Source organism: Phalacrocorax carbo, chromosome 15 (genome assembly GCF_963921805.1).
Source record: "Phalacrocorax carbo chromosome 15, bPhaCar2.1, whole genome shotgun sequence".
NCBI classification, from domain to species: Eukaryota; Metazoa; Chordata; class Aves; order Suliformes; family Phalacrocoracidae; genus Phalacrocorax; species Phalacrocorax carbo.
In genome coordinates, this window is record NC_087527.1 from 1,843,559 (window position 1) to 1,870,105 (window position 26,547).

A 26,547-nucleotide genomic window follows, 5' to 3' on the forward strand; every position below is an offset into this window, starting at 1 on the left:
TTTGCCACAACATGAGAGCTGATAAATTGATTGTGCCAACTTGGAGACTAAAGAATTAATTTTTTTTCTCATTTCAAATGTCTTGAAAATACCAGTTGTCAGTAAAAGATGATTCTTCCCCACAACTGACTGTAATAACATCTTTGAACTGTCAAGCAACTGCCTCTGAGTGACAGCTGAACCGTGTGCATTTCAAGAAGATCAAGAAATAATTTATGAGATGTTTAAACTTACAGGGTGTTAAAAATGTCAGTGGAAAAGTGACAAATGTGAAAGCATAAAATATTCAAATATTTTTATTATTTTTTTAGATAAGTCAGTTTGTACTGTCCGTTTTATTAGGTAACATCACGCCGTCTCACACTTTTTACATGATGAGGTTTCATGAGCTTAAAAACAAAGGTAATAGGAGTCATTGTTATTTGGGGTTTGAGCTGGTTATTTGTATGCTGGATTCAAGGGATCTCCCTGCAGCTACGCAGCCTCCTCTGTCACCTGGATGCTCGGGGCATGTGTTGGGTTATGTGACAGGCTGCCCAAGTGCTTTACGGGGGTGGGCGATACGTGGTAGGGGTTGCTTTAGCACGGGGTTAAGTCTGGACTAGCTGCAAACCCTTTTTAGCAGGGTTTCTGTGAGCATAAGTCTGTTAAATAACACATGCTCCTGGCTGGTAACACTCCTCACACTCCTCTCTCCTGCTGCTCAGTTAGCTGCATCATACATGTTAGGGTTATGCAGCATGAGCTACAGGGTGTGGTGTTTTAAATGCATGAGTTGCAGAGTGATTATGAGGTGGAGGTCACCTCAGTGGATTTCAGGGTGTGAGGAACTTAGCAGGACTGAGCTCTGAAGGCTAGAATACTTTTCTGAAGGTTGAGATTAAGGAAGGTTTATAATACCTTATGATATATAATATAATACATAAGCATAGAGGTTAGCCATACTGTTGATCAGAAATATTTGGAAGATGCAATTTTACGTGCTTAAAAAAAAAATCATCAACCCAGACATGCTATTTTAGCCACACCAAGTTGGTTGGTTTCCAGATGAATTGCATACAAATTGGAAAAATACAACTGTGAACCATATTACAATATCCTATGCTGAAGAAATAAGAAATTAGAATTGGTTAGAGAAAAATGCCTTAAAAAATAGAATCATAGAATTGTTAAGGTTGGAAAAGACCTCTAGGGTCATCAAGTCCAACCACCAACCCAACACCCCCAGGCCTCCTAAACCATGTCCCCAAGTGCCATATCTACACATTGTTTGAACCCCCCCAGGGACGGTGACTCCCCCACCTCTCTGGGCAGCCCGGTCCAAGCCCTGACCACCCTTGCAGTAAAGACATTGTTCCCAATATCCCACCTAAACCTCCCCTGACGCAGCTTGGGGCCATTTCTTCTCGTTCTATCCCTTTTTACTTGGGAGCAGAGACCAGCCCCCCCCCTCACTCCAGCCCCTCTCAGGCAGCTGCAGAGAGCGAGAAGGGCTCCCCTCAGCCCCCTCTTCTCCAGGCTAAACCCCCCCAGCCCCCTCAGCCGCCCCCCAGCACACTTGTGCTCCAGACCCTGCCCCAGCCCCGCTGCCCTTCTCTGGACACGCTCCAGCCCCTCCAGGGCCTTCTTGTCCCGAGGGGCCCAAACCTGAGCCCAGCATTCGAGGTGGGGCCTCACCAGCGCTGAGCACAGGGGCCCCATCCCTGCCTGGCTCCTGCTGGCCACACCAGTGCTGACACAAGCCCGGGGGCTGGTGGCCTCCTTGGCCACCTGGGCACTGCTGGCTCATGCTCAGCTGGCTGTCAGCCAGCACCCCCAGTCCTTCGCTGCTGGGCAGCTTTCCGAGCACTCTTCCCCAAGTCTGTAGCGTTGCCTGGGGTTGGTATGACCAAAGTGCAGGAAATATTCCTCTTAACCAAAAGAGGAAACTATAACCAAAAATGTTCCTCTCAATCAAATTCTGTTGTATAAATGCAGAGAAACATTCTATAGCTTTCAAGTCAATGTTAAAGGAAAAAGCAATACTGCTAAAAACTGTCATTCTCTATGAAACATTCCGTGATCACAGCACAGCTGTGGCTGGATGGCACCTCTGAATTTCAGCTAGTCCAACCTCTGTGTTCAAAGCATGGTTGAGTAGAGCAGGTTGCTCTGGGCACTGTCCAGGCTGGTTGGCATCCACAACCTCCCCGGGCAACCTGGCCTGCTGCGTGAACATGCTCACAGTGTCACAGACACGGTTTGCAGTGGTGAATTTCCACTGATTTCTATCTTCTACTTGTGCTGGGGCCCTACCAAAAACATATTCAAAGTAGGTGTGTCCCACTCCTGAGGCATCTTTAGAACAACGGATTAGATAGATTGTCATTATGGATTTGCATTTTCAAGTCAACTGTCCTTGATTTCTGTGTCATCTTTCCTCCGCCCGCTTATAGGCTCGTTTTACTGTAAAGGTCTGTGTTCTTCAGTGCTAATACAGCTCTCCCTCTACTCTGCACTGGTGCAGCCTCACCTGGCGCGCTGTGTACAGTTTTGGGTGCCACAGGACATTAAGGATGTAAAACTACTAGAGTGTCCAGAGGAGGGCCATGAAGTTGGTGAAGGGTTTAGAGGAGAAACCATGTAAGGAGCAGCTGAAGTCACTTGGTTTGTTCAGCCTGGAGAAAAGGAGGCCGAGGGCAGCCTCATGGCACTCTGCAGCTCCCTCCCAAGGGGAGGAGGAGGGGCAGGCACTGGTCTCTGCTCTCTGGTGACCAACGCCAGGGCCCGAGGGAACAGCAGGGAGATGTGCCAGGGGAGGGTTAGGCTGGGCATTAGGAGAAGGTTCTTCCCCCAGAGGGTGGTGGAGTCCTGGAACAGGCTCCCCAGGGAGGCATCACGGCACCAGCCTGGCGATATTCAAGAAGCACTTGGACAACACCCTGAGGAACATGGTAGGAATTTGGGGTGTCCTGTGCAGGGACAGGAGGTGGCCTTGATTTTCCTTGTGGGTCCCTCCCAGCTCAGGGCATTCCGTGATTCTTTGAAAGACAAATGCATGTTAATGAGATACTGGTGTCAATGAATTGTAAAGTTATGGTTAAAATGTAAAATATCGACTTAGTTTAATTAAATAATCATGCCAATATTTTGGGTTGAATCTATGCTCAACTAAAATTACTTTTTAGATAGATGCAACACCTAGCACATTACCTTTTGTGTTTTTACGGATGTATTGAAAAGCCTTAATAACTGGGAAAGGAAGTCTGGAGTAATTTACATTTTCAAAACACTGCATTGTTTCATCTTAAGAGTTTAAAGTACTAGTAAGAACAATTATTTTTGTAGAAAAATGATCAAGAGAAAACCAGCACGCTTCTTGTGCCCTGTCTCCACCTAAAAGTGGAGATGACCTAAAAAGTGATAGGTCTTGCAGAGTCTGCATAGTCAGCACCTGTGCAATGGCTAGCAAAATTACTCAGGCTGTTTGGGTGTTAAGACAGCTGCGGGAACGCTGTCCAAAACTGCGGGTTTGGGCTGTCGATGGTTGCAGGCACAGCTGCAGATGTGAGGTCAAGGCCCCACCTGAGCCATACGTAGGCACATCTCTGGGTTAAAACTCCCAGGAATCTAATTCCAGACTGGCCTGAATTGCCAGGCCTGCGTGACACACCTGGGCATTTCACTTTGCTTTGCTGTGGCCTTCCTCACCTGCAGGTTGGGCTCTGAAGGGAACTGTTCTTATAGCTGTGCGACTCGCTGCTCTAGTGCATAGGCTTCTTGTTGAAGCAAAACATGTTCCTAGCCATTTTGGTCTTCTCCTATGCCTTCCCAAGAGTGGAGCTCCAGTGCCTGAAGGTGCTGGGGCTCCCTCACGCCTTTGGTGCTTTCCTGGGGGCGGCCTCCCCTTCTGCTACCTCGACGGGCCTCAGGCGAGCGCCCAGGGGAGCTGAGGTGGACGCACCGCTGCCTACCAGAGATGGCCTGGCGGCTCAGCACAGGGGTAAGACGAGCTACCAGTGGACGGGGAGCAGGGCAAGGACCCCAGTGCGGCAGAGGGACGGCACCAGCCCTGCCACAGCCCATCCCTCACAGACCTGTTACGGCCGCCTACGCGCGCCAAGAACCCTCAGCCCCCCCAGCCCCACCTCCTGCGCAGGCGCGGCCGAGGGGCACCGCCCCTCTCGCGCGCGCATGCGCAGCGGCCGCTGCCGAGCTAAGAAGGGGCTGGGCCTCGCCCTTCCCGCGCAAGCGCTTGGTGCCGCGTCTCGCCACCTGTGCGCATGAGCAGAGGGGAGGGGGCGGTGCACGCGCGACGGAGTGCCGGCGCAGCTGGCGGCCTCGGTCGGCAGCGCGCATGCGTGGCGGCAGGACTGTCAGTTCCGGCTGTTTGTTCGGGAAGTGGATCCGGCCCGGCCCGCCGCCGCCCCCGCCGCCGCCCCCTCCCCGCGCGCTCCGCCGCTGCCGCCGCCCCGGCCATGGCCAGGGACTACGATCACCTCTTCAAGCTGCTCATCATCGGCGACAGCGGTGAGGGCGGGCGGCGCGGCCCGGGGGTGGGGGTAGGCCGCTGGCGGGGTGGCCGCCCCTCGCCTCCGCCCTGAGGGGCCTGAGGGCGGCGGCGGGGCCGGGGCGGGCGGCCCTCTCCCGGGGCACCGGCGGGTTCCCCGCGGCCGGCTCTGCCGCGCCGCCGGTGTGGCGGCGCTGGGCTCTGCTCGGGCGGGCGGCCGGGGTACCCCCGCGCTCGGAGCGAGAGGGCGCGTTTGCTTGGGCTTCCTCGGTGTTTATCTGATGAACCTGCGGAACTGGCTACCGCAGGATATTATGGTAAATAGCTTGGCTGGCTTCAGGGAAAGGAAGGTGAGGCACGTCTGTGTGAGGTCGGTACCGGCAATTCCTGCTGGCATCAGCCTTTGCCAGCCGCATCTTCTGAGGGCGCCCACTCATCCCTTGCCGGGCCGGGGAGGGGATTCCCTTCTCCTCTGACAGACGATCTGAGGCATCGGTGGGAAGGGCTGGCAGCTCCTCAGCGCTGGGGACCATTGCTTCCAGTGTGGCAACTGCTACGTTCTAATACTCTTTTATTATCTTAATTATTCCTTGAGACTCTTTCCATGCTCCAACCTGAAGTTTCAGTCCTGCAGTTTGTGTTCTTTAAGAAATCCTTGAAGAGCTGGTAGCTTTGTGTACTTATAGGATGCAAGTACCTAAAATATTTAGGGATAAGGAGTATTACAGATTTTTGAAAACAGACCTGTAAGTACTTCTGCAGCAGTTTCAGACACTTCTGGAGGGCTAGCATGTGAACTCAGCCTGTGTTTGGTGCTTTAGTCTAGGCACATAAGAACTGGGGCTGGAAAGATTCCTTCCTTTAGTCCGTTTTGGTGTTGGTAGCACTCCAACAGCTTACAGTTTAATTTCCATAAACTGGAGAAGGTGGCATCCACCCTCTGCTTTTAATAGAGGTGTGGTCCATAAGGCAGCAGGTCCCTGCATGTAGCGAGGCATGGCTCTTGGGTGAGAGTGTAGTGTTGCACGATCTTGGCAGTTGTCACCTCCAGAAGCTTTAGTTGTATGTAAAAATATTTTATTCTGTGCTAAACTGTGTCTGCATGAAGGGATCGAAAGAGGGAGAGAGGGCCACAGCTTCAAAAGAGCTTAAAACCCTAGGCACTTTTGGGAGCCTATGGATTATTAAACCAGCTGCTGCATTCAGAGTAATGCAGTAACTCTCTTGCTTGCTGATGAGTTTCAGAACTGTTCAGGCAAGATAAACAGGATGGTGAAAACTCTGAGGAAGACTTCTCCTTGTCTTCAACAATTAAATGAAATTTTTAGCTGAGTCTTCTTGAGGCCCTATAGTGTATCCAGTGAGCGGGGAAAAAAGTGTTGTGAGAATTGTCGGGTTGTCTGTGGTTCTTTGTTGTAATTACATCTCACTATGTAGTTTGAATATTGATTTTTTTTTTCTTTTTCTGTTTTTGCTAACCCCAACAGGAAGGCTTTGTCCCTGCTTTCACAAAACAGTTTGCTTGCCTTATTTATTGATGTTTATTCCTTGCAATAGGAAGGAGACTGGTACTGCATAGGACAATTATGTCTCACCTGCTTTACCCTGTATGCAAATGTGTCAGGAGGGTAGTAGGTTTGTGTGTTTTTAGAACAGGTCATCTCGAAAAGCTGCTGCTGATCTCAGTAGTGCCAAATATTTAAAAATAATACAGATGATCTGTGCGTTGCATGTGCTGCTTTAATTAACTTGTGCTTCTTTAATTCAATCTATCATTCAGTAGGATGTGGGGTTTAGAACTGGTGTGGCACAGAAATTTGCTTTTAATTTTGATTTTGCAAAGCCAATAGGCCTCTTTGTATTGTTTTGTTTCGCTTTGCTGTCTTCAACAAGCAAAGAGGCCCTGCTAGCCTTCTCTTTTCAGCTCTTCAAATAACTCTGTAGGAAGCAGAGGGTCATGAAGAGTGTGGTTTCTCTATAGGTGAATAGTGCAGGTCAGAGGCAGTGTTTGTTTAGTGAGATTGTTGTCATCAGGAGCATGTAGCACTTCCTGAGCTCAGGAGGTTTCTCTAGAACCTGCCTGAAGTGCAGAGAGCAAGATAGACGAGACTGTGCCTGTGCAGTGGTGGACAGTCTGACAAAGCAGTGGTCATGTGCAGCCCATGCAGCTCTGCAGCATACCCAGAGGCTGACTGACGTTTTGAGAAGGTGGTGAGGTCTGACAAGTCTGTGGGTTTCAGCATCTACTTACTTTTTATTAAGCTGGAGGCCAAGGCTGCTTGGTCAAGAAGTATAATACTTGCTGAAAGCTTTTTTTCTTTTTTTTCTCCGTAGCTGACTGGTATTTTGCAGGGCTGTTAAAGTTTAGGAACTGCTCTGCTACCTTCTTTGAGCTCAGAGGTATTCAGTATATGCATGCTGTAACTGTATTTTTTAGTAGTGTTCTTTTTTTTTCTTTAAGATTTGTAATACTCAGTGAGAAGTGGGCATGTAGCATCACCAGACATGTGGTGATTTGAACTCTTTGCAAATGAGAATCATGCCTCCTGGAATCGTGCAGGTTTTTAGGGTGGGTTGGTCTGGGCTTTGTTTTTGGTTGTTTTTTGTTTGTTTGTTTTGGTTTTGTGTGTGTGTGCTGGTAGCTATCTTCAGATGCCAGCAGCTCTGAACTGTTGGACTTCTGTATAGTCTTTGCACGTGTCTTTTGCACAGGTCTTGTATTAAGAACTTGCAAGTTATACATCATCAAAACAATTGTTTAACTTCTGCCTAAAATGATTTAATAGATCACCTTCTAGTTCACCCTGGTGAAGTTGAATTTCCTCTTTGTGCCATAGCAGACTTCTTTTTAGGGGGGAAGGGAGAGGAAGGGACATTAACAGCAGAGATGTTATTCAGAGATAACAATTTTGAGGCATTCTGATACTCAGATTCCCTTGGTTGGGTGTGCAGAAATTAGCTTCTTACTGTTTTCTGAAGCACTGAAGAATGCTTCCCTGCAACAGGGTGTGATCAGGGTGCAATCAATCACATAAGGAAAACCTGGATGAAGTGCTACTCCAAGCACTTAGAGAAACGTTTCATGGAACATTTTGGTAAAAGGTACAACTTCAGAAAGGTATGTGTCCTTCCTGTTAGATGTGGAACAAGCCTGTTTTGGGTGGCAATATAGAACAATGGTTCCCAACTCCCCTGTTTGGTTTAGGCTTCTGTTAAACCGTGGCCTTGATAACGTAAGCTTTATAACACCAAACCCTAGTCTGATTGTCAAGTAGTCCAAATTCCACTGCTGTTCAGCACAACGTAGATGAATGGGAGGTAGGCAGTGGTGTTAAGCATGATATGCAAGTGAAATTCAACAGAATAGTTTAGAGCAGTGCTCTGAGTACTTGCTAATTAGCGTGACATACTCGTTTTTGGATCTTTCCTCAGCAAACCTAAGTCTACCGATTGTAAACTTGCTTTTAGTTACTACTCATTTATGACTTCTTAGAACTGACCATGGTTCAGAAGCTACTGTTTGAGATTTTGCTGAGGTCTTGAGGGAGGATGGAATGAAAAATCCCCCTGTATTGCTACAAGCAGCATATTGAGCCTTGGAGGGACTGCAGTGTGCTTGATCTGATCTTCAAGGAGAGTACTGAGATGAGTAGTCAACGTGGATGGTACTAAATTATCCGCAGACAAAATAACCTGGCTAGAGTTAAAAATGCAATGAATGGGTAAAATACTGTTATGTTACCTGACCCCCAAGATGACTGTATTCAAAGATATTGCTGTCTTTGTTTGTCATAGGTGTGGGCAAGAGCAGTTTGCTGTTGCGTTTTGCAGATAATACATTCTCAGGTGAGTGTTTTGTTTACTTCAGTAAGTGAAACGGTCAAGGTCTGCTCCGGTGCTTCTGGCTGGCAAGGAGTTGTTCTTCTGCATTTACTCACTGATAGCTGCACGAGGAATATGTTCCTAACTTTGCTTCTCTTGGTGTAATCCTATACAAGCCATCCAGTCTGATCTTCACTTGCAACTGAAAGTCCCACAGTATTTAAATACTGATGTGGTTCCAGAAATAGCTTAGATTTTTTAGCTTATGCTGTACTCTGTGCAGACTTCCTATTGGCCATTGGGGATTTGGATTGTTTGAATATTGTGCCTAAACCACTTGTATTTATAACTAATTTATTGGGAGGAAGGTCTTAGAAGAAACTGTATTCAAACTAAGTGATTGCACAAGCATTTAAAGTAAAGCTGTGTCTCAAAATTTTCAAAAGTGAAATACTTACATAGTTACTGTCCATTTCCTGAGAGAGTTGGGTGCTTACTCTTGACCACCAATGAGGTAGAAGAATAAATTTATTTTGTAACACTGAGATTTAAATTTTAAGGGTGGCATAGGAGGAGTGGCTTTATGGCTAGAAAAAAAACCTATTGGCCGCAGATAAAAATACGCAGGTCAGCCTGATCTGCTAACGCATTTTGAAAGATAAGCAGATAGGGGGAACCTTGTTCTCTGGTCCAGTCTGAGAGCTACTGCCAAATAGCATTCAGAAGTGTGCTTTGGGACACCCAGTATAAACAAGACTTAGGTCCTCACTTACCTATGCTTCCCATTCAGGCAGCTACATTACCACAATTGGAGTGGACTTTAAAATCCGGACAGTTGAGATCAATGGAGAGAAGGTGAAGCTACAGATCTGGGACACAGCTGGACAGGAGCGCTTCCGGACTATTACATCAACGTGAGTATAACTGCGCTTACTGGTATGTAGCTTAGTGTATGGATCTTGAGTTTAGAGTTACAGTTTAGATATTTTAACATTGCAGTTGATTAATGATAGCTTTGCTGACTTCTCTCAGCTCTTTTAGAGCCGATAGCAGTGGTGATATTGTGGTTAGGTTTGAAACTGGTATTTCAGATTTCCTCACTCTTCTGTGTGTTTCCATAATGGCTTTGTCCTACTCCTCTGCTGCTCGCTCCCAAACGGCGGAACTGGAGTTATTTCACTGTTCTGCATACGCTAGAAAACTTGTCTCTGTGCAAGAGGGTCACCCTCTGATTGTATGTGTTGGAGAAGTACAGAGTGCAAACCCTCTGTCAGTGTTGTATAACGAATGAATAGTTTTGAGAGCGAAGAATAGGGTTTCTGATATTTAGTTTTCTTTTAGGACAAATGCACTTTAGCGGCTATCTTTATGCGGAGTTCTGTTGAAGCAGGCATTCGCATGAAGTTAACCTTTTCCTTGGTTGAGCTCAGTTTCATGCTCATTGTCCTTTTGAACAGCGTGTGCACAGCTTTTCCTGTTCCTGGAGAAACCGCACCCAGAGCTGCGGTGGTGGGAATTAAGAATAAAATGTGTTTATAAACTGATTGCAGTAAAGGTGGAACTGCTCGCCGTGGCACTAGGGGAAGAGGAATAAGTACGCTTGGAAATGGGACTTTTGTTTCCTTTGGGTATTAACAAAAATACCTAGGTATTTCAAGAATTGTTATTTCACTTGGTCTTTCATGACTGACTCTTCTTTTGGTTCCTGTTTGAGAGGAGGATCATTTTCAGCTGATGTATTGGTTAACTTACTCAGACATAAAAATTAGACTGGTTACATCTGTGTTACATCTAAACAGCTAGAAATGGCAAAGTTGAACCTGGTGTGTGCACCGCCCCTTTCCTCTGCGTTTCTGTACGGATATTACTGGATTACTTCCATTGTTTCTTAAGTGTTTAGCTTGAAAAAACTCAGTTGCCTCTTGTAGGGTTCCTGTGTGTGACATCACTTCTTGTTTCATGGCAGGCGGCTTCGGGCAGGAAGTGGTGAGGGGGAGGCAGCGACGCAGTGCTGCGGCTCCATCAGCTGTGCATGTAGACTAGTCACAGAGTGCCCCAATTAGTGCTGAGTCAGCAAATGGCCTTCCTGCTTTCAGATTCCCTGACACAACTCGGAGCTACGTTAATGAGCGTTGGTTTGTGGGGCTGATGCCAGCTAGTTTAGAAAGCCATGGTATCCGGCACTGAATAGGGAATACCAGGAAAGGAGGCTTCCTTTTGTGAAGGGGAATAGCTGCAGATGGGGCTTTCTGTAGTGTTTTATGTAAATTTTTTTCCTTCAATGAATATTTAAAATGGAGAAGCTGAAATGGTTTGAGGGCATTTGTGCCATGACCTGTTTGAACTCTGCTACTGCTTTCTTTTGCATAGCTTTTTACCAAAGTGAGGTACATCTTCCCCTTGGGGAAGTAAAGGTCCCAGTTTTCATGCCTGAACTTGGGTAAAGTAAGTTACAGAATCTTCCATGGTCAGGGAAGAAAGATTTGAATTTTGTGCAACTTCAAGCAAAGAAGCTCCTGTGTCTGAGTGCATTTGGAGCATTGAGGAAAACACTTAGGGAATGCTGGCTATGTTGTCATGAGGGCTCCTCTTGCTGCTAGGTCAGCTAGCTGTGACTGTCTGGCATTCGCTGATATTTTTCAAGAGGCATCCTGGACCTAAAAACATCACCTATCAAAACAGGAGGTAATGAGATTCTGATTTTAGAAGTGGTTCTATCTTTTTTTATTGGCAAAGTAATACCATAACTGATGTGCTTATTCCAAACTGAGTGACAAATTCTGTTACCATGCTAGTATTTATGAAAGGGCTTGGGTGACAAATCACGGGTGGAGTGTGAGTGCACTGTCAACAGTGTAGTAGTCTTTGTGTAGTCTTTGACTAGAATGAGGTTTAGACTGAAGTTAAGAATATAAAGAGGTGTTCCTTCAGTGTTACTGTAGGCCAGGAAATCCATTTACAGTTAAAGGTAGTTCAGATTGATGTTGAGCCAAGCCTGGCAAGCAAGCCTGAAATTAGAGCCCATCTGGTAATAATAGTAATAGGTTGGAAGTACTGCTGTAGAGACCTAGAATTGCAAAATGGTAGAAGTGGTAGGAAGTTAATAGTAGAAAATTGGGAAACGTTAAAAGGTTGTTCTATTTTGGTTTTACTTGACTACAGCTACAGAAGCTGAAAAACAGAATAAAAAAAACTGTTAAGGAACAGAAATCAAGTTCATCTGCAGTATTCTACAGAAACTCAGGAAAAATAAACTAGATCAGAACTTCGGACTGGGAAGTGTAAAAGACAGCAGCTGTTTTTACTGTCTATTAAATGTGGAAATACTGGGATAGCTGGTGCCCAGTGGGAGGAGAGGCCAAGGTTGTGTGAATTTGGTTGGCATGGAGCGTCATCCAAACTCTAAATTGGTTTTAAATTCACCAGAGATGTAACATGCCAGGACTCGGCTGTATTAGCAGGAATACTTAAGGTGCGTGAACAACCAGTTCCTGTACCTGGTTTGCTCTTGTAGAAGGGACTACTCTGTCCTCATTCAGGACTGTGGTTTTAGAATTTAAGCTTTAAATAATAGTTGTCAGATGCTAGCTCAGGATGAATAGTAACAGCAGAGGGACTTTTTGATGTGCATTTTTGTGGAAGGGCGTGTTCAAGAGAGTGATAAGCTTTTTGAGATGATAAAATTGATGTGCCTTGTAAACCAGATATGACAGTGGAAAGACTAGTCAACTGACCTGTGACAATAGATGTGCTGCCAGGAACCTGAAAAAAAAAAGATTAGTGTGAAAACAGTTAATTAGAAGCCTCTGGAATTGGTTAGAATTCTAGAGGAATGAAAAATAAGGAAACATGTACTACAAACTACTGAAATATTAATGAAGTTGCTGGATTAAACCAACGACCATTGGCCAGTTACATGGTGGTTTGGGTTTTTTTTTTTCCTCCTTCTGTAAAGGTTAACATATGCTGGGCCATGTCTAGACTGCGCTCTTCCTAGAAAGGTTGGACTACATCATCCCTGAGGTCTGTTCCAACGTGTGATTCTGTGTGTGATACGATACTGAGCTGATGCAGGCAATAATACCCTGTCTCTTCTAAATCTGACTTAGCTACTGTCATGCTTCATGAAACTAGTTATTATAACTCCAGATGCTAACCTTGGGAAGCATTTACTGGAGAAAATCTGAGAACTTTCTTATTGGTATCTTGTAGTAGGGAGTACCACAACGAACAGCAGGATGTTCCCTTCTGCTCAGAAAGGTAGTCTTCAGACACGTGAGGGGAGAATGCAGGTGGCTGAAGGACACGATGAGTTTGGTTAACCAGTTCCAAAGACCTTCTGTATCGAGTCTGCAGTATCAGTAGGTAATATTTCGAAGGCAGAAGCTTGTATCTTTAAGCTTCTTTAAATATAATTCTATAGGTAGAACAAGCAACTTAGGTGTTTCTTTCAACTGAAATGCTAGCATTAAGCCTTTTCCACACCAAAGCTAAGTGTAAAGCCTTCAGATCTAGGTAACTTTTCCAACCCTATGGAAGATAGTTGGTTTCTACCAAGCATCCAAGGGTGTTTACAGGTCAGGTTTGGTTGTCTTTTACCTCAGTGGGATACTTTTATGGACACTCTAAACATGAATAACTGTTCTATAACTTTTTTTCCCTGTATTTCATTAATGTATTTATCACTAGGAATAGTAGCAGGTACTGGCTTTTGAGGTCTGTAGGGTACCTGGCAGAGCGCACCTACCGTATAGAGGACAGGTACCATCAGTCATTTAGTCCTTGAAAGGGAGGCTGAGAACTTCATTTCTCTTCTGCTGTCATTTCTATGGTCTCCATCTTCCCTAAAATGCAGCTGGAAAGAAGATAAGGCATTCTTTCCCTGGTGTCAAAGCCTCAACTTCCTCTTGGTTGCCAAAAGCGCAAAATTTACACCTACTCCTCCCTGAATGCCAAAAGCCCCATCTGTTCTCTACTCCCCAAAGCCTACAACTTGTTATAAAAGCAATTCTGCACTGCATTGTTCCGAAAAGTATGGGGCAGGATAAATCAGATTTTGTTTTCTAGTACTGTCCAGCATTTGGGGTTGGAGAACCTTTGCTGTTCTTGTTAAGCCTGAAATGTTATCTAGGACACAAGGCTGTATCTAACAAATGATAGAAAAGAACATGACAAGCTTTTTGAAAAAAATGTGTATTATAGGACTTAAGAGAGAATAAAAGGTAGTCATGGTCTTATCTCTTGAGCTGCTAAAAGGCAATGTCAGCCCGTGGAGAAGACGACATTTTAGTGTAGATGAGGGCTTGGCAACCTTTCTAGAATGATGTGCCAGACAATTTTCCCTTCCAAAAATAGAAGCAGTGTATGCTGGTGGGAACTCGGCAGGAGCTAGGGGTTGCTGTCTTGCACAAAAGAAGGTATTTCTGATGAAGTGGTTGGCAATATTAGTGCATCGTGGTGGGAACTCTCAGCTCCTGCAGAGTTTTGCATGCTGTCATGGTCTGTGCTGCTCAGTCCAGCCCACAGTCCTCATCCCTAGGAGCAAATAACGGCTATGCAGACGACACGTCAGGAGTGGGATCTGTATATGCAGGGTGCATGTTATTCTACTCCCTAACATCATATGCTTTGCTTAGAAGAAAACCTAGGTGCGTGGGCAAGGTGGGAGCAGCAGGATGCTCCGTTGGGTCCTCTGGTTTGGATGACTGGGATACTAGGCGTGGTTTTATGGTGTGCACAGCAGAATGAAGCAGCTCTGTGTAGGTGTAACTGAACCACTGTGCTTCTCTGAGGCTGAATGTTGTCTTTGCGAATGTAATGCTCGGTATTAGGGCGGAAGCAGTTGGTCAGCCTGAGGGTTGCTGAATTGAAAGACTGTTAGGTGATACAGGAGAGTTTGAAGATAATTAGTTTATTGTTCAGATGTAGAGAAATCCAATGTGTTGATAGGTTTGGAGATCTTTCCCTTTCTGATGCTATCACACAAAACAGTATTCATCAAAAACTGTGTCCTGTACATGGTAGTGTCAGGATCATTTTTGCCATTTGTGGATTCAGGCTATGGAATGCTTTTTCCTCCAAAGGATCTAAGTATAAAAGAAAGTTGAGCTTGTTGTAACAAAGTAAAGCACAAATGCAGTGCTGTAGTGAGTTCTAAAGCTATTAAAGGAACTGTTTGTAAATGGACTAGAATATTTCATAGAATCATTAAAGTTAGAAAAGACCTCTAGGATCATCAAATCCAACCACCAACCCAACACTGCCATGTCTCCTAAACCATGCCCTGAAGTGCCACGTCTACACGTTTTTTTTTTAACACCCCCAGGGATGGTGACTCCCCAACCTCTCTGGGCAGCCTGGTCCGAGGCCTGAAAGTACATTTGAACATTTGAAAGTGCAGGATCTCTTAGGGGCTGGGAATGAATAATTCTTACCTGAGTTAGTTCTTGCCAAGGGAAGTGAATATACAGTATAAACTACTGGTAAAACATGGCATGGAAGAAATATTTGACTGTGTTCTGAAAGTGCCCAGATAAGCAATAGGAGCGGGCTCTCCTGTTTCATGTCATAGAGGAGTATTGATATCCAGTGCCTGTCACTACAAAGGGTCATGAGAGGAGAGGGATGGGCGGAGATGTGTGCACTCTGTACGTGCTCTGTGCCTGTCTGTGGCAAGTCTGTCTTGACAGTTCATAAAGGTGGGTGGCTTCTGCTGTAGAGGGATGATGAGGCTAAAGGTAGGGAAGAGATAGTGACTTGCTCAAGTGCATCAGTAGCCCAAGTGAGCCAAAGCTTTGAGGCCTTCTTTAAGGTGGTGCATTTGGATTACATCAAAAGGCTTTGAAGTTCAAAGGTGTGCTCGATTAGTTGGAATAAATTATCAAAGAGAACCAGAGTGGTCACACTGGACATCTTTAAAGCACTGTGAAAGGGACAGTGCTGCAAGAGGTGCTTGTGGTAAGAGCTCAAGCTCTAGAAATGCTGCCATAATTTATGGGAAAATCCTCTGTTTTGGTATGCTGAATTCTTGAATTTATTTTATTAAAAACTTAATATAGGTCATAAGAAAGGGGAGTAGATAAAAGGAAATCAATAAAGCTACACAAAACATAAAAACTGGATGCTGGTGAAGACCTCACTGTCAACCATTTCAATTACTTTTTTTTTCCTCCCTAAAACTGACTAATTTGCAGCAGAGAAAATACTTGGTAGCCCTGTGAACGTGGCTGAAAACTGAGAGGGTGGAGCTTGCTTTTTGTTATATAGCATTTTCATGGTGCACACACTGCCTGCCTTTAGTAGGTTCATGCAGGTGATAATGTTGGAATGAATTCAGGTATTTTTCTTACATATCAGAATTGCTTATCATCTTTTCAATGTGCTAATTGCCTAAGACTAATGGGAATAAACTGAAATGAAGCTTATTTTTAATGGCTAAAGGTAGCAGAGCGCATTGAATGCACATATGGAGTTGATCTGTTGAGTAGGAAGGTGCGATCAGAACACAGTCGCTCAACAGGACAGAAATTTTTGTGAGCTCAAGAGAACTGCAACTGAGGGTTGAATATATTTGGAGATCTGCTGGAATTTTAGTCTGCAACTGATCTTTCACAGATAACAAAATTACTGCAAAAACTTACTGTGGCTTGTACAACATGAAGGTTCACATCGCAGCCAGTTCTGAGGACATTTTGGGGGCACCGCTGCCTTTTGCTCATGTAGCCAGAAGGCGTATTAATCTTTTGACAGTCTTGACAACCTGAATGGGGGAGTAGACAGCAGTCTTTGGGCTTCAACACCTGCTTATATAGACTAAATGAGCAGGGAGCTCTCTAGGTTTAGAGGAATAGCATGTGATCTGGCTGTTGTAAAAGAAATGTTGCCCAGTGCAAAGAAAATAGGGGCACTTGATCACTGTAACTTGGAGGTTTGTTATGAGTCCTGTAGAAGCTAAGTGAAAGAGAAAGAGCTGAGAAGGTGATGCATAGCTTGAGTTAATGTTTATTGTCTTTTCCTGCTCCATAGGTATTACAGAGGAACACATGGGGTCATTGTTGTCTACGATGTAACCAGTGCAGAATCTTTTGTGAATGTAAAACGGTGGTTGCATGAAATTAATCAAAATTGTGATGATGTCTGCAGGATACTAGGTAAGTTTCTCATCAGAGAGTTTCAGCATCTTAGTTAGTGGGCTGACCTGCTGAAGTACCAAACTGACTTTTTTTTTTGCCTTTCCTTTTGTAGTGGGGAATAAGAATGATGACCCAGAGCGAAAAGTGGTAGAAACAGAAGATGCCTATAAATTTGCTGGGCAGATGGAGATCCAGTTGTTTGAGACCAGCGCCAAAGAAAATATTAATGTGGAAGAGGTAATCTAATACGCAGAAGAGTATAGATAAACGATTTGGGGGGAAATGGTTTCAGAAAAAATGACAATTACTTTCTTCTCATGGAGGAAGAGAGCTAAAATGCTTGGTACAAGTGGCAAGTGAGTAGGTAAAATGTCAAAAAGAGATATCCAACTGCATTTGGAAGAGTTGGGGAAGTGAAATGAAGGAGCTCACGTTGCATTTTCACTAGCTTTACAGTGCTAACATATTAGGCATGTTCTCAGGAAAGACTTGTCTCTAGGGAGAACGCTTCTAGGAGGTGGGAGAGCCCAATCGTGTCCTGGCCTCGGTTGCCAGACTGACATGTTTTTATTTATTGCTTTGGGAATGGGGATAGAGGTGTTACTGATTTAGCTTGGGAGTGAGTTGGGAAGGTACTGGATTTCCACTTGGTCTGTAAAGGGCTGGGGAAGACCTGACCCATTACCGAAGTATCTAGAAAAGTGGAGCTGCTTCAAAAAAGCAGCATCCCACAAAAGCTAGCCCGAGTTCCTGGGTGGTCTGAACTTGCTTGTTTCTCTTGCAGATGTTTAATTGCATTACAGAGCTAGTCCTGCGAGCAAAGAAAGAAAACTTAGCAAAGCAGCAACAGCAGCAACAGAATGATGTGGTGAAGCTAACGAAGAACAGTAAAAGGAAGAAGCGGTGCTGCTAATGCCCTTTCCCTGCTGCAGAGACTCTGCTCTCAGACAGATCAGCCCCTCCAGCTAGACTCGGGCAATTCCACTGGGGCAGGCTTTGGGAGGACTTTCTCAGTTTTGTGCCGTTATTTAAAGATTATTTTTTCTCCATGTTTTCTATCAAGAGGCGCTGGCACCTTACAACTTCAGTGCCAAGAAGGTATCGGATGGAATCTTGCCCCCCTCTCCTCCCCTGCTCATTCCAGTGCGCCTTGTAGACAAGAAAGGACGTTGCCTACCAAGTGGACTAATTAACCCAAGAGTTTGTATATAATGTATATTGCTTTAACCAGCCTCGCCTCCCTCCTGTTGCTTTGGCTTATGCCTTCTTAATGTCAACCAATCATGGACTGCAGAGTTCATCTTTTTAAAGAAATAGTACAAAGTTCCTAATTCAAGTTGGCCCCAGGCTGGCAGCAACTGCTTCCTGGGGCCTCCGGCTTCATTTCTGTTGGGCTCCAGGCTGGCAACTGGTGCCCCTGGGGCCTATGGCTTCAGCTGGGGCTCAGGCTTTGTTTTCTAGGTACCAGGATTGCAGGTGTTGCTGCTGGAGCCTGGGGTTTCACTTCACCAGCCCCTGGGCTGGCAGCTGGTGCTGCTGCTGGGGCCTCGAATTTCAGTTTGCCATGATCCAGGTTTGTGGCTGGGTCCTGGGGTTTCACCTTCTTGTGCTGCAGCCCAGCTGTACCTGTGCTCTCCTTTAGTTTGTATCAAGATACCGAAAAACAAACTGACCTGTGAAGTGGGATTTATTTGGATAAAACTCTTTTTTTTTTTTTTTTTTTTTTTAAAAAAAGCTTAACTCCTTTGACCTCTGCTTCTGGTTCTGCCAGGGTCCTAAGTGAGGGTCCATTTCTTTTGAGAACAACAAAAACCATGTGATTCTGCCAAAAAACCCCAAACTTCTCCTTGTTGCCCTGTCCACAAATAGGCGATGTGAACTTGAATGTGAATTTTGGTGGCAAAGCTTTTGTTTTTGAGAGAGAAGAGGCATGAAAATAAATCCAGCTGTTCTGGACTGATGTCTGAATATGAAAGCTGCTGCAGGATCATTCCCAGGATTCTTCTGTTAGAAAGGAGGACTGCTGTTCAATGTAAAGAAATGGAAAGCTTGCTTGCTTGGGTTATGTGGTGGTGGAGGATCACCCTTGGAAACAAACTGGTCTCGCTATGCTCAGCAATGTTTTCCTGGCCCTTGTTGGCCTTTCTGGGAAAACAAGGGCTCAGGTCATCAGCCTGAATCGATGTAGTTAAAGGTGGAGAGTGTATGTGCGTGTAACTAGGATATCAAGTGTCTGGGCTGAAAGTACATGCTCAGCACCTGAATAATTGCTGAAATAATAAAAGAGAATTTTAAATTACTTAAAATAACTAAAAGGCATGGAGGGTATGACTTCCTTTAAGACCTTGAAGGTGGACGTGCTCCGTTTGTCATACATGGCCCTGTGGAGTTGCTGGCCGTAGTTTGGTAGGCTGTGATTCACGAATGTCCATGAGCTTTGAATCGGCCCACTTGTCTCCCTTCCTCCCCGTCCCCCAGGAGAGGCTAAATTTTAGTCACTTATTTTGCCTGCGTTTTTTTAGATTTTGTGGGTTGTAGTAAGAGCCCTAATCATACAATCACATCACAATCAATCACTTCAAAGACTTTTTAAAAAATGCAAACAATGAATGTGTAGCACGTTTTTTTTTAAATCCGTTCAGGTGCTGGGAGTGTGTATCCAGCTGCCTTCACCCATCTCTTTTCTTCACATATCTGTCATTGGTAACCCAAGAATGAGAATGAGCTGGGATGATATTGCTAGTGTGATAACTGTAACACTTGAGTGGCTGTGGAAAGTGGCGGTTTAAGTTACACCAGTCCATCCCGTCTGTTTTCTGATGTCGAATGTGGTGTGTGCCCAGGGGAGGAGCCGGGTCAGTCCTCAAAGCCTTCCTGTTGAAATGAAGCTGTCCTGTGCCGGTTACCACTTTCAGCTTCGAGGGCCCAGCTGTGTTACTTTGGGACTCTTGTGGTAGCATGTGTGCAGATCTAGGAGGGAATAACTTCATAGAGGCAGAAGTAAAGAAAATGTCTGAATTTACTGGAAATGATGCAATAAAATGAGGAAATGTTGCACCCAAGCCTGGAGTGTTCTCTTATATGGAAAGATTGGTCCTCTTTGAGTCCAGGTCTTTGTGGCCACGGTTTGAACTTTGCCAATCCAAGTGTCCAACTTCCTGGCTTAAAGTGGGATTTTTTCTTTATTTTTTTTTTTTTCCCTAGAGCTAGCTGTAGAGGAGCAGTTACCTCTCTGCTCTTGCCACTGACTATTGGATGGGGTGAGGACTGTCTCTCTAGTGGTGCTGATGTGAAGTCTCCTAAATGTTGAACAATGGAATGTCTAACTGGTTTGCAAGGATTATTTCTGTAATGAAAGTTTCTAATTATGCTTTTTAAATAATTTTAAAAAACTAAAAATAAAGGTTACAAGCTGCCAAATCTTTTTTCGAAGCTCTGTTTCCTCTGCTGTCCAGCATCTGGAGGTGGAAGGCGGCAAGCCGGGGTGAGCTCTGCTGTATGTAGAGGTTTTTTTTTCCTGGGGGGGGGGGGGGGGGGGTGTGGTATTGGCAAAACCACAGTTAATGCTGTAGTTGCTGGTGTAGTTTGAAATGTGACTGAAAGAGTACGCTGGAACTGGTAACCGTATTTCTGTGTGAAAGTGAGATGCTCGTGGTTTTACTATAATCTTCTGTCCTTTGGCTCAACAAAGTGTTGAGTGAGCTTTGAAAGCTTCTCCTTAAAGGCAGCAGGGGTCAGCCCCTGAGTTGATTAAAAAGCATCTGGAGTCTCTCCTTGCTTTCCCAGGACACGAACGTATGGGGGCTTTGTATAGGAAGCATGCAGGTGTTGCTGTGCTTTTTGCCCTTAGCCCACCCTCGATGCAAAGGTGGGCTATTGAAGGCAGGTCCTCGCTCTGGAGGAGTGGGACAGACGCTTGCTGGGGGAAGGTGCCTCTTCTCCTGGCGCTGCTCTGGTATGGCTACGTAGAGGGGAATCCCGAGGACGCGGAGATGGTCTGAGCTGCAGCTGGCGCAAGCTGGAGGTGTGTCACTGTCCATTTGTATTTTGTGTCTGAACTCGGTAACATCTGAATATCCCTCTAGATCAAGGATACAAATGACTGGAAGGTGGAGACTTAAAAGCTGGCCTTCTGGTTTTCCTGTGTGGCAGGAGGTGTTAATGCTTCAAATGTTCTTTCTCCAGGATCGTTCTCTTCTGAACATCTGCGAGTGCTTTATGTGGCTGAATTCCTTGGGCTGATGAAGTACTAAAGATGGGGTTAGGTGTTGTGGTTGCAGCTCAGAAAGTGAGCTTGTTCTGCAGCTGGGCAAGATAAGCAGTGACTTGAGAGCTGAGACGGTATATAAATGATCTGGTTTATTCTGAAGAGAACTATTTACAAAAGAAGTAGAGCATTGTTTTTACTAAAAATATGCCTTTATAGATTTTTATATGCGTCTTATAAAAACGATACATTTATTTACATTACTGCTACATACAAAAATTACAGCACTGTGGTATATGTACATATCTACAGATACATTCTTTCTGCTTGTCCCTGCTGTGTGCTTTTCCCCTCTCAATCTAAGGGAATCGTTGCTGCAGCACCCAGACACTTCCTTTCTTGGCTTTTTGGTTAAAACAATCTTGCTTTTTATAGCTGAGCGGGGAGTAGAGAGTTTGCCTGATGTAGAGGCATATCTGGAATTTACCATTCTAAGTAGGACAAATGCATGCAGCTATCAAGTCGTTGTGTAAGCAGCACTGCCTGTAACCTCCCTTCTTGCTTCTCTGTGCAAAGTTATTCTGTTGCCGTTAATTGATCTATTGTTCCACCTCGACGGCAAGTTGCTGATCTAAGTTTGTATCAGGATAAAGTGCTAGTGACTTGCCTTGCGTTTGCACTTGTCCCTTGTTTACAGTTGCTTCTTCCCTTGCAGAGTTTACCAAAGGGAGATGGATCCCTTTTCCCTCAGGCTAGTGTAATAAGCATTTGCCCAAACAGTCATCTGTTACTTAACTGTGGGAAAGTTCTTCGTAACCTTAATCTCAGCAGGCATCTTTTCTCTGTGCAGTGTTTGAACAGTGACTGCAGCGCTACTGTTTTATTTGCCATTCTCTCAAAAGCAATGCTGAGTGTTGTATTTAGAGCTGCTGATCCCACTCCTTCAATCTGCTTTGGGATCCTGAGTACCTGCTGGATTAATGTGCTTCCTCCATCTCATTCACTGGAGCCGATGTTTCCTTTATGCCACATGTCCTAGAAGCATCAAGTATCACAAGTAGAGTGTCTTCTAACCCAACACTGCAAGGATGATTCCAGGCTCCTGGCCATGACAGGATGGAGATGAGTGTTTTAATGACAGCTCAAGGTGGAACAGTCAGGGCCTTGCTAAAACACAACAAATGAGAATGTGAAGGACTGCACGGATGAGGTTTTTGAAAACAAAACAACAAAACCTAGCTGCTATGTTAAGGCAGTTTCTGTTCCTGTTGAGTAGCAGCTCAGCACAAGGAGGTCTCCTTTGGTCTGTTGTCCAGTTTATTAAACCCAATTCTCTGCTATTTCTGGGTTTAGTAGTGCAGCTGAGTCTTCAGGGGTAAGGGGCTAGTTTTAAGAAACCATACCCAACAGGCACCGTGGAATATGCTGACTTTCCTCTTGCGATCTCTTCCATCATGGTTATTAAATAAATAAAATTGCAACAGGGTTCAGGCAGGTTCATCCGTAAATGAAGAGATGTACTGTGCCTACCCCCAGATGCCTACCCCTGCGACTGAATGAGTCGCTTTCCGCAAACGTGTAGCAGAAGGCACCTTTCTTCATCTCGTTGACGCATCTTCACTGGATAACATAAGGCCTTGCCTTAGGGTTACAGACAAACATCCATCCATCCTCGTGGGGGTGGGGTCCCCCACAGCTGCTGGGCATGTGGCTTGAAGAGAGTTCTTGGGGCCTGGGAAGTAACATCCGACAGCAGAAAAAAGGTCCATGAGGACCAAGATGTTCACATGGCTTTCCCCCAATAAGCAGAGCATCGTTTTCAAACAGCATATAAGAAAGCTGTTCCTAGGTATTGCTGGCATCCACCAACCTGTGCCTAATTTTGCAGGTATCAGTTTATGTTAATACATATGGGCATAACTGAGGCCTGGCAGCAGGAGCTGCGGAGCACGTGCCGTATGTCTGCCCTGTTGAGAGTCACAACGTAACTGAGGTGGGAGGATGAGGACTTGCAGTCCTGACAGCGTGCTTGGTGCTGCGCTAAGTCCCTTTCCCTCACTTGCACAAGCGGGTACAAGCAGATACTCAACAGTTGAGCATTGCCTAGAAAGGAGAGGGCAAGGTTTAGTTTCCTTCCCTGCCTGTGAGACTCCAGACTCCTCTCCCTGTAAGCAGCAAGCTGTATTGGTGGTGCTTTATCAAAGTATTTCCTGGAGCAGGGTCTGCAGTCCAGGTTTCATTGCTTTCAAGTAAATGGGTTTTACCGCTCAGCTTTCCCACCATTGTTTTCAACCCCAAAGAGTACTCTGCTCCTTGCAACATGGACCTACCTCAGTGCAAATGATTTCATACCGATGTGGTAGTTTCATGCTAACAAGGAAAGATGGGAATGTTCGAATCGTTGTAGGCAGAGGATATTTGTACTGAGGTATTATGGATGCCCTATCTCGTACATAAGTTGAATAATAATAAAAAAACCCAAGCCACCAACCTCTTACCTGCTTCTTAGAAGAAGGTGTTTGATACCTAATTCTAGCAGAAATCTTGTTACTGTAAATAGTGAGCAGAGAGAGCAGCTCCCTGTAGGATGGTGTTTTAGCACCTAAGTTGCTGAGCAGGGCAGAGCTGAACGAGTACCTAGCTCTGTCTCCTGTGGGACAGTGTAGGCGGTAGCCTCTTTAAAGCAATGGGGAAACAAATCAGGGCCTGTGGGTATCAGGAGCTGGGAGCATGTGTGAACATTGCATGACAGCAGCAGGACGTCTCTGAACTTAGGCTGGCGTTCCTCGCTGGTTTATGATGGGAGACTGTGATAAAGAGCTGTAAAGTGCCCATCCAGTGTGCAGGGAAGGTCCCTACTTAAGTATTGCAGGATTTCCAGCACCACTGTGTGCATACACCAGATAGCTACATTCCTTCTCGTTGCTTACAGCAAAGCAGGCTCTGATCATCTTCGGTCAAAAGGAGATTTGGCCACCTGCTCACTGAAGGGCTGAGCAGCAAATGACCCACAGGCAGGGACAAATACTCATCATTTTTGTCAGGCTGTAGCTAATGTTACTGTGTGGGGCAGAGTAAGCCGCAGAATTTCCAGAACTCTGTAGACGCACTAATTGCCTTTGGCTTTAGCGAAGGTGGATGCCTGCGTGCTTTCTGAGGATGAAGCCTGCCAACCCAGCATCAAAGACCTTCTGACAACATTACAGGTAGGCTTTCAGTGAATTACTGGTGAGGGTTTTGGGGGGGCCTATCTAGTTGAAATGACAGGTTTCTTACTGCGTTTGGGAGGGGTACATCACTTTGGGGAAAGGTGTGTGACTTGCTGAAGCTCCACAGCTACTCTTGGCCATTAGAGAGACAGTAGGTGCCCCGGGACTGAACATCCACAACTCTTATCTAGCTTGCAATCTGTTGTAGGTGGTCAGTCTCTTGGGGAGAAATCCTTAACATTCTGTGTAACTACAGACTCTGCAACCCATATCTCTGTAACAGGAGGGAGATAGAGAAGACAGTAACATCAGCAATCTTACAACTGCCTTGATCTGCACGGAGCCTGCATTCCCAGCAAGGGGTGACAGCTACGCAGAGCTGCAGGGGAGATGGCGCACAGGCAGGATCTGCAGCGAGGGCTCAACTTCCATGGAGAAAGCTACGCTTGTCAAAACACGGCAATGCTGGGGCCAGAGGGACCGCAGGCGCAGTGAGATGGGTGAAGGATATCACGGCTGCCAGGACGGGAGGGCAGTTTAAGTGACTCCCCTCTCTTCTCTTGCAGTCAGCCCTCTTCTTCCCCCTGTGCTCGCTGTGATGGCAGTTCTTAGCCACCTGCGCTGCTTTGTCTTGGGGCTGCTTATTTCCTTCTCCAGCACGAGAATGCTTTTAAGACAATCAGATTATTCTTCACAGCAGAAACTGGACTGTGTCAAAGCGCCTAAAATATACCCTGAAGTGTATCACTTCACTTAAAGAATAAGAAAAGTTTCTTTCTATTAGTACACACTGTCAATTTGCAAATCTCCAGTTCATGTAAACATTTGGTTCAGACCAGGTGCGGTGTAAATAGTGCAGAGTCTCAAAGGTTAACTCCTTTGCCCCCTTCTTTTTTCCTCAGTGGATCAGAGTTGGGTCCATCAGCAAGCTGTGCAGCTGCCCCACTCCCCATCTTGAAGCAGGAATTGTTGGAGAGGTTTCTCTTTTTCAAATTAATTTTTCTTGAAAAAGGAAAAAAGACGGTTCCCTTCTGCCCCAACGGGCTCGTTCCCCTGCTGCTCCGGCCTGAACACGGGGGAGGGTCTGGCACTCCGCTTTGTGCCGTAGCCACTGGAGAAGGAATAAGCAAGCTGGCTCCATTCCTTCGGGTGTTTGTCCATCAGCTGCTGGTCAATGACCCTGTGCATGTCATCCTGCAGCAAGGGGAGAGGAGAGGGTTGTTAGTGGCAGCTGACGCTCTAAGGGAGCTCGCGCAGGGATGCGGCTGAAATGGGTGTGAAACGTGCTGTGATGAGATGGAGGAGGGATGACAAGAGCGGGGACAGGTCCAGCTCCCCACCTGGCAGCAGGCTCAGCCTTGCTTGTTGCCGTGAGGCTTTTCAGTGAGCGAGGAAGGTAAATCACAAAGTTCTGAGGGATAACTTGCCCAGGTGGTCTCATGGAGGAGCACTGGGTTTGCTTGGGGCCCTGTGACACCCCTAAACTACGTTCCCCTGCTGTCTGCAGCTTGCAGATATCCCCTTTGGGGGGAGAAATAAATAAAAAAGAACAAATGCATCTGAAAGCAAATGCCAGAAGAAGTAAGGATGTCTGTCCTGAGCAGGTCTCTGTGCTTGCCGTGTGGAGCAGGCAAGGCAGAGCTGCCTGCGCAGCCAACAGTCACTGGGGCTTCTCTGGGGAAGGTGCCACTGGGAGCCGCCGGGCTGGGGCCAGCCGTGGGCCCACCAGACCCCGCGTGGGTTTTGCACCAGACTTACTGAAGTAGAACTGCACTTGTCCCTTAGACCCACTCCTTCCCTAGAGCCAGCAGAGCGGTGGGGGCTCTCTGACTGGCAGCTTGGCGTGCACAACCGCACTGTGGTTTTTTAGATATACCAGAAACACTCTGATTTAATCCGTGTTTGCAGCACAGGGAAATTGCTCTACACAAAATAATTAGTCAGTTCTGTTGCTGCTAATGGCATGCTAATGTGTTCCTTGAAAACCTGGCTATCAATTCTACAAATTTTAAACCTTTAGATCCATTGTTTCTGCTATAATTGCATATTTGAACTGTAGCTTAGTGAAAACGTGTGTACACAAACTAGCCCCACAGGAGAAATCAACCCTTCTCTAGCGGTTTGGTCCCTGATTAGGACTGAGGGTGCTACCTGGTGAGAACGAGGATACTCTGGATGGGCTGTAGTGGTGGAAGTGCTGTTCCTTCACCACCTTGTGCAGGGCAGCACTGAGATGGAAGGGAAGGTGCTGCCATTACCCCGTGGGTGCCCCAGCTGTTCTGTAGCTCAGTGTGGAATAAAACCAGCCAACTTGGACTGGAAACTTGAACGATGGCTAATCTCCTGTTGCAGCATTTTTTGCAGGGAAAAGGATTGATAGACATGGCCTGGACCTGATTTTAGTACGGAGACTTTCCCTGGAGAAGCAAGGGGATGCAGAGCTACGTGGACTAGGGAAGCTTTGGATCTTTTTAGAGCAGGTCTGGAAAGGGGAAAGGCAGAGGGGGAGTTAAAGAGGTTAAGGTAAACATCAACATTAAGGTGAAACAGGTTTCCAGAGGTGAAGCTGCCACATGAAAAGATATAGTGCTTAGATTCTGAAGGCACCTCTTCTAGCGAAAGAGGTAGGCACCCAGGCTCCAGTATGGCAGATCTGTGTCCTTGGTTAACCACATAACAAGGAATGAG

The 26,547-nt window shown here is 45.8% G+C and overlaps 2 protein-coding genes across 2 annotated transcripts in view; one reads left to right on the forward strand and one right to left on the reverse strand.

The window, feature by feature from the left end:
- Window positions 1-4,299: 4,299 nt before the first annotated feature.
- RAB35 (RAB35, member RAS oncogene family) lies at window positions 4,300-18,164 on the forward strand. Its single transcript, XM_064465894.1, has 6 exons — window positions 4,300-4,509; window positions 8,285-8,335; window positions 9,102-9,225; window positions 16,337-16,461; window positions 16,556-16,680; window positions 17,228-18,164. Exons 1-6 carry the CDS (start codon window positions 4,458-4,460, stop codon window positions 17,354-17,356), a joined length of 606 nt encoding a protein of 201 aa, XP_064321964.1. The 5' UTR covers window positions 4,300-4,457; the 3' UTR covers window positions 17,357-18,164.
- A 2,524-nt stretch (window positions 18,165-20,688) lies between these two features.
- The window catches only part of BICDL1 (BICD family like cargo adaptor 1), a 51,885-nt gene continuing 46,026 nt past the window's right edge, over window positions 20,689-26,547 (reverse strand). The window contains exon 10 of the mRNA XM_064466385.1: window positions 20,689-25,053. Within this exon, the coding sequence (XP_064322455.1) occupies window positions 24,853-25,053 (201 nt within the window). The 3' untranslated portion in view covers window positions 20,689-24,852. The remainder of the gene's footprint in view (window positions 25,054-26,547) is intronic.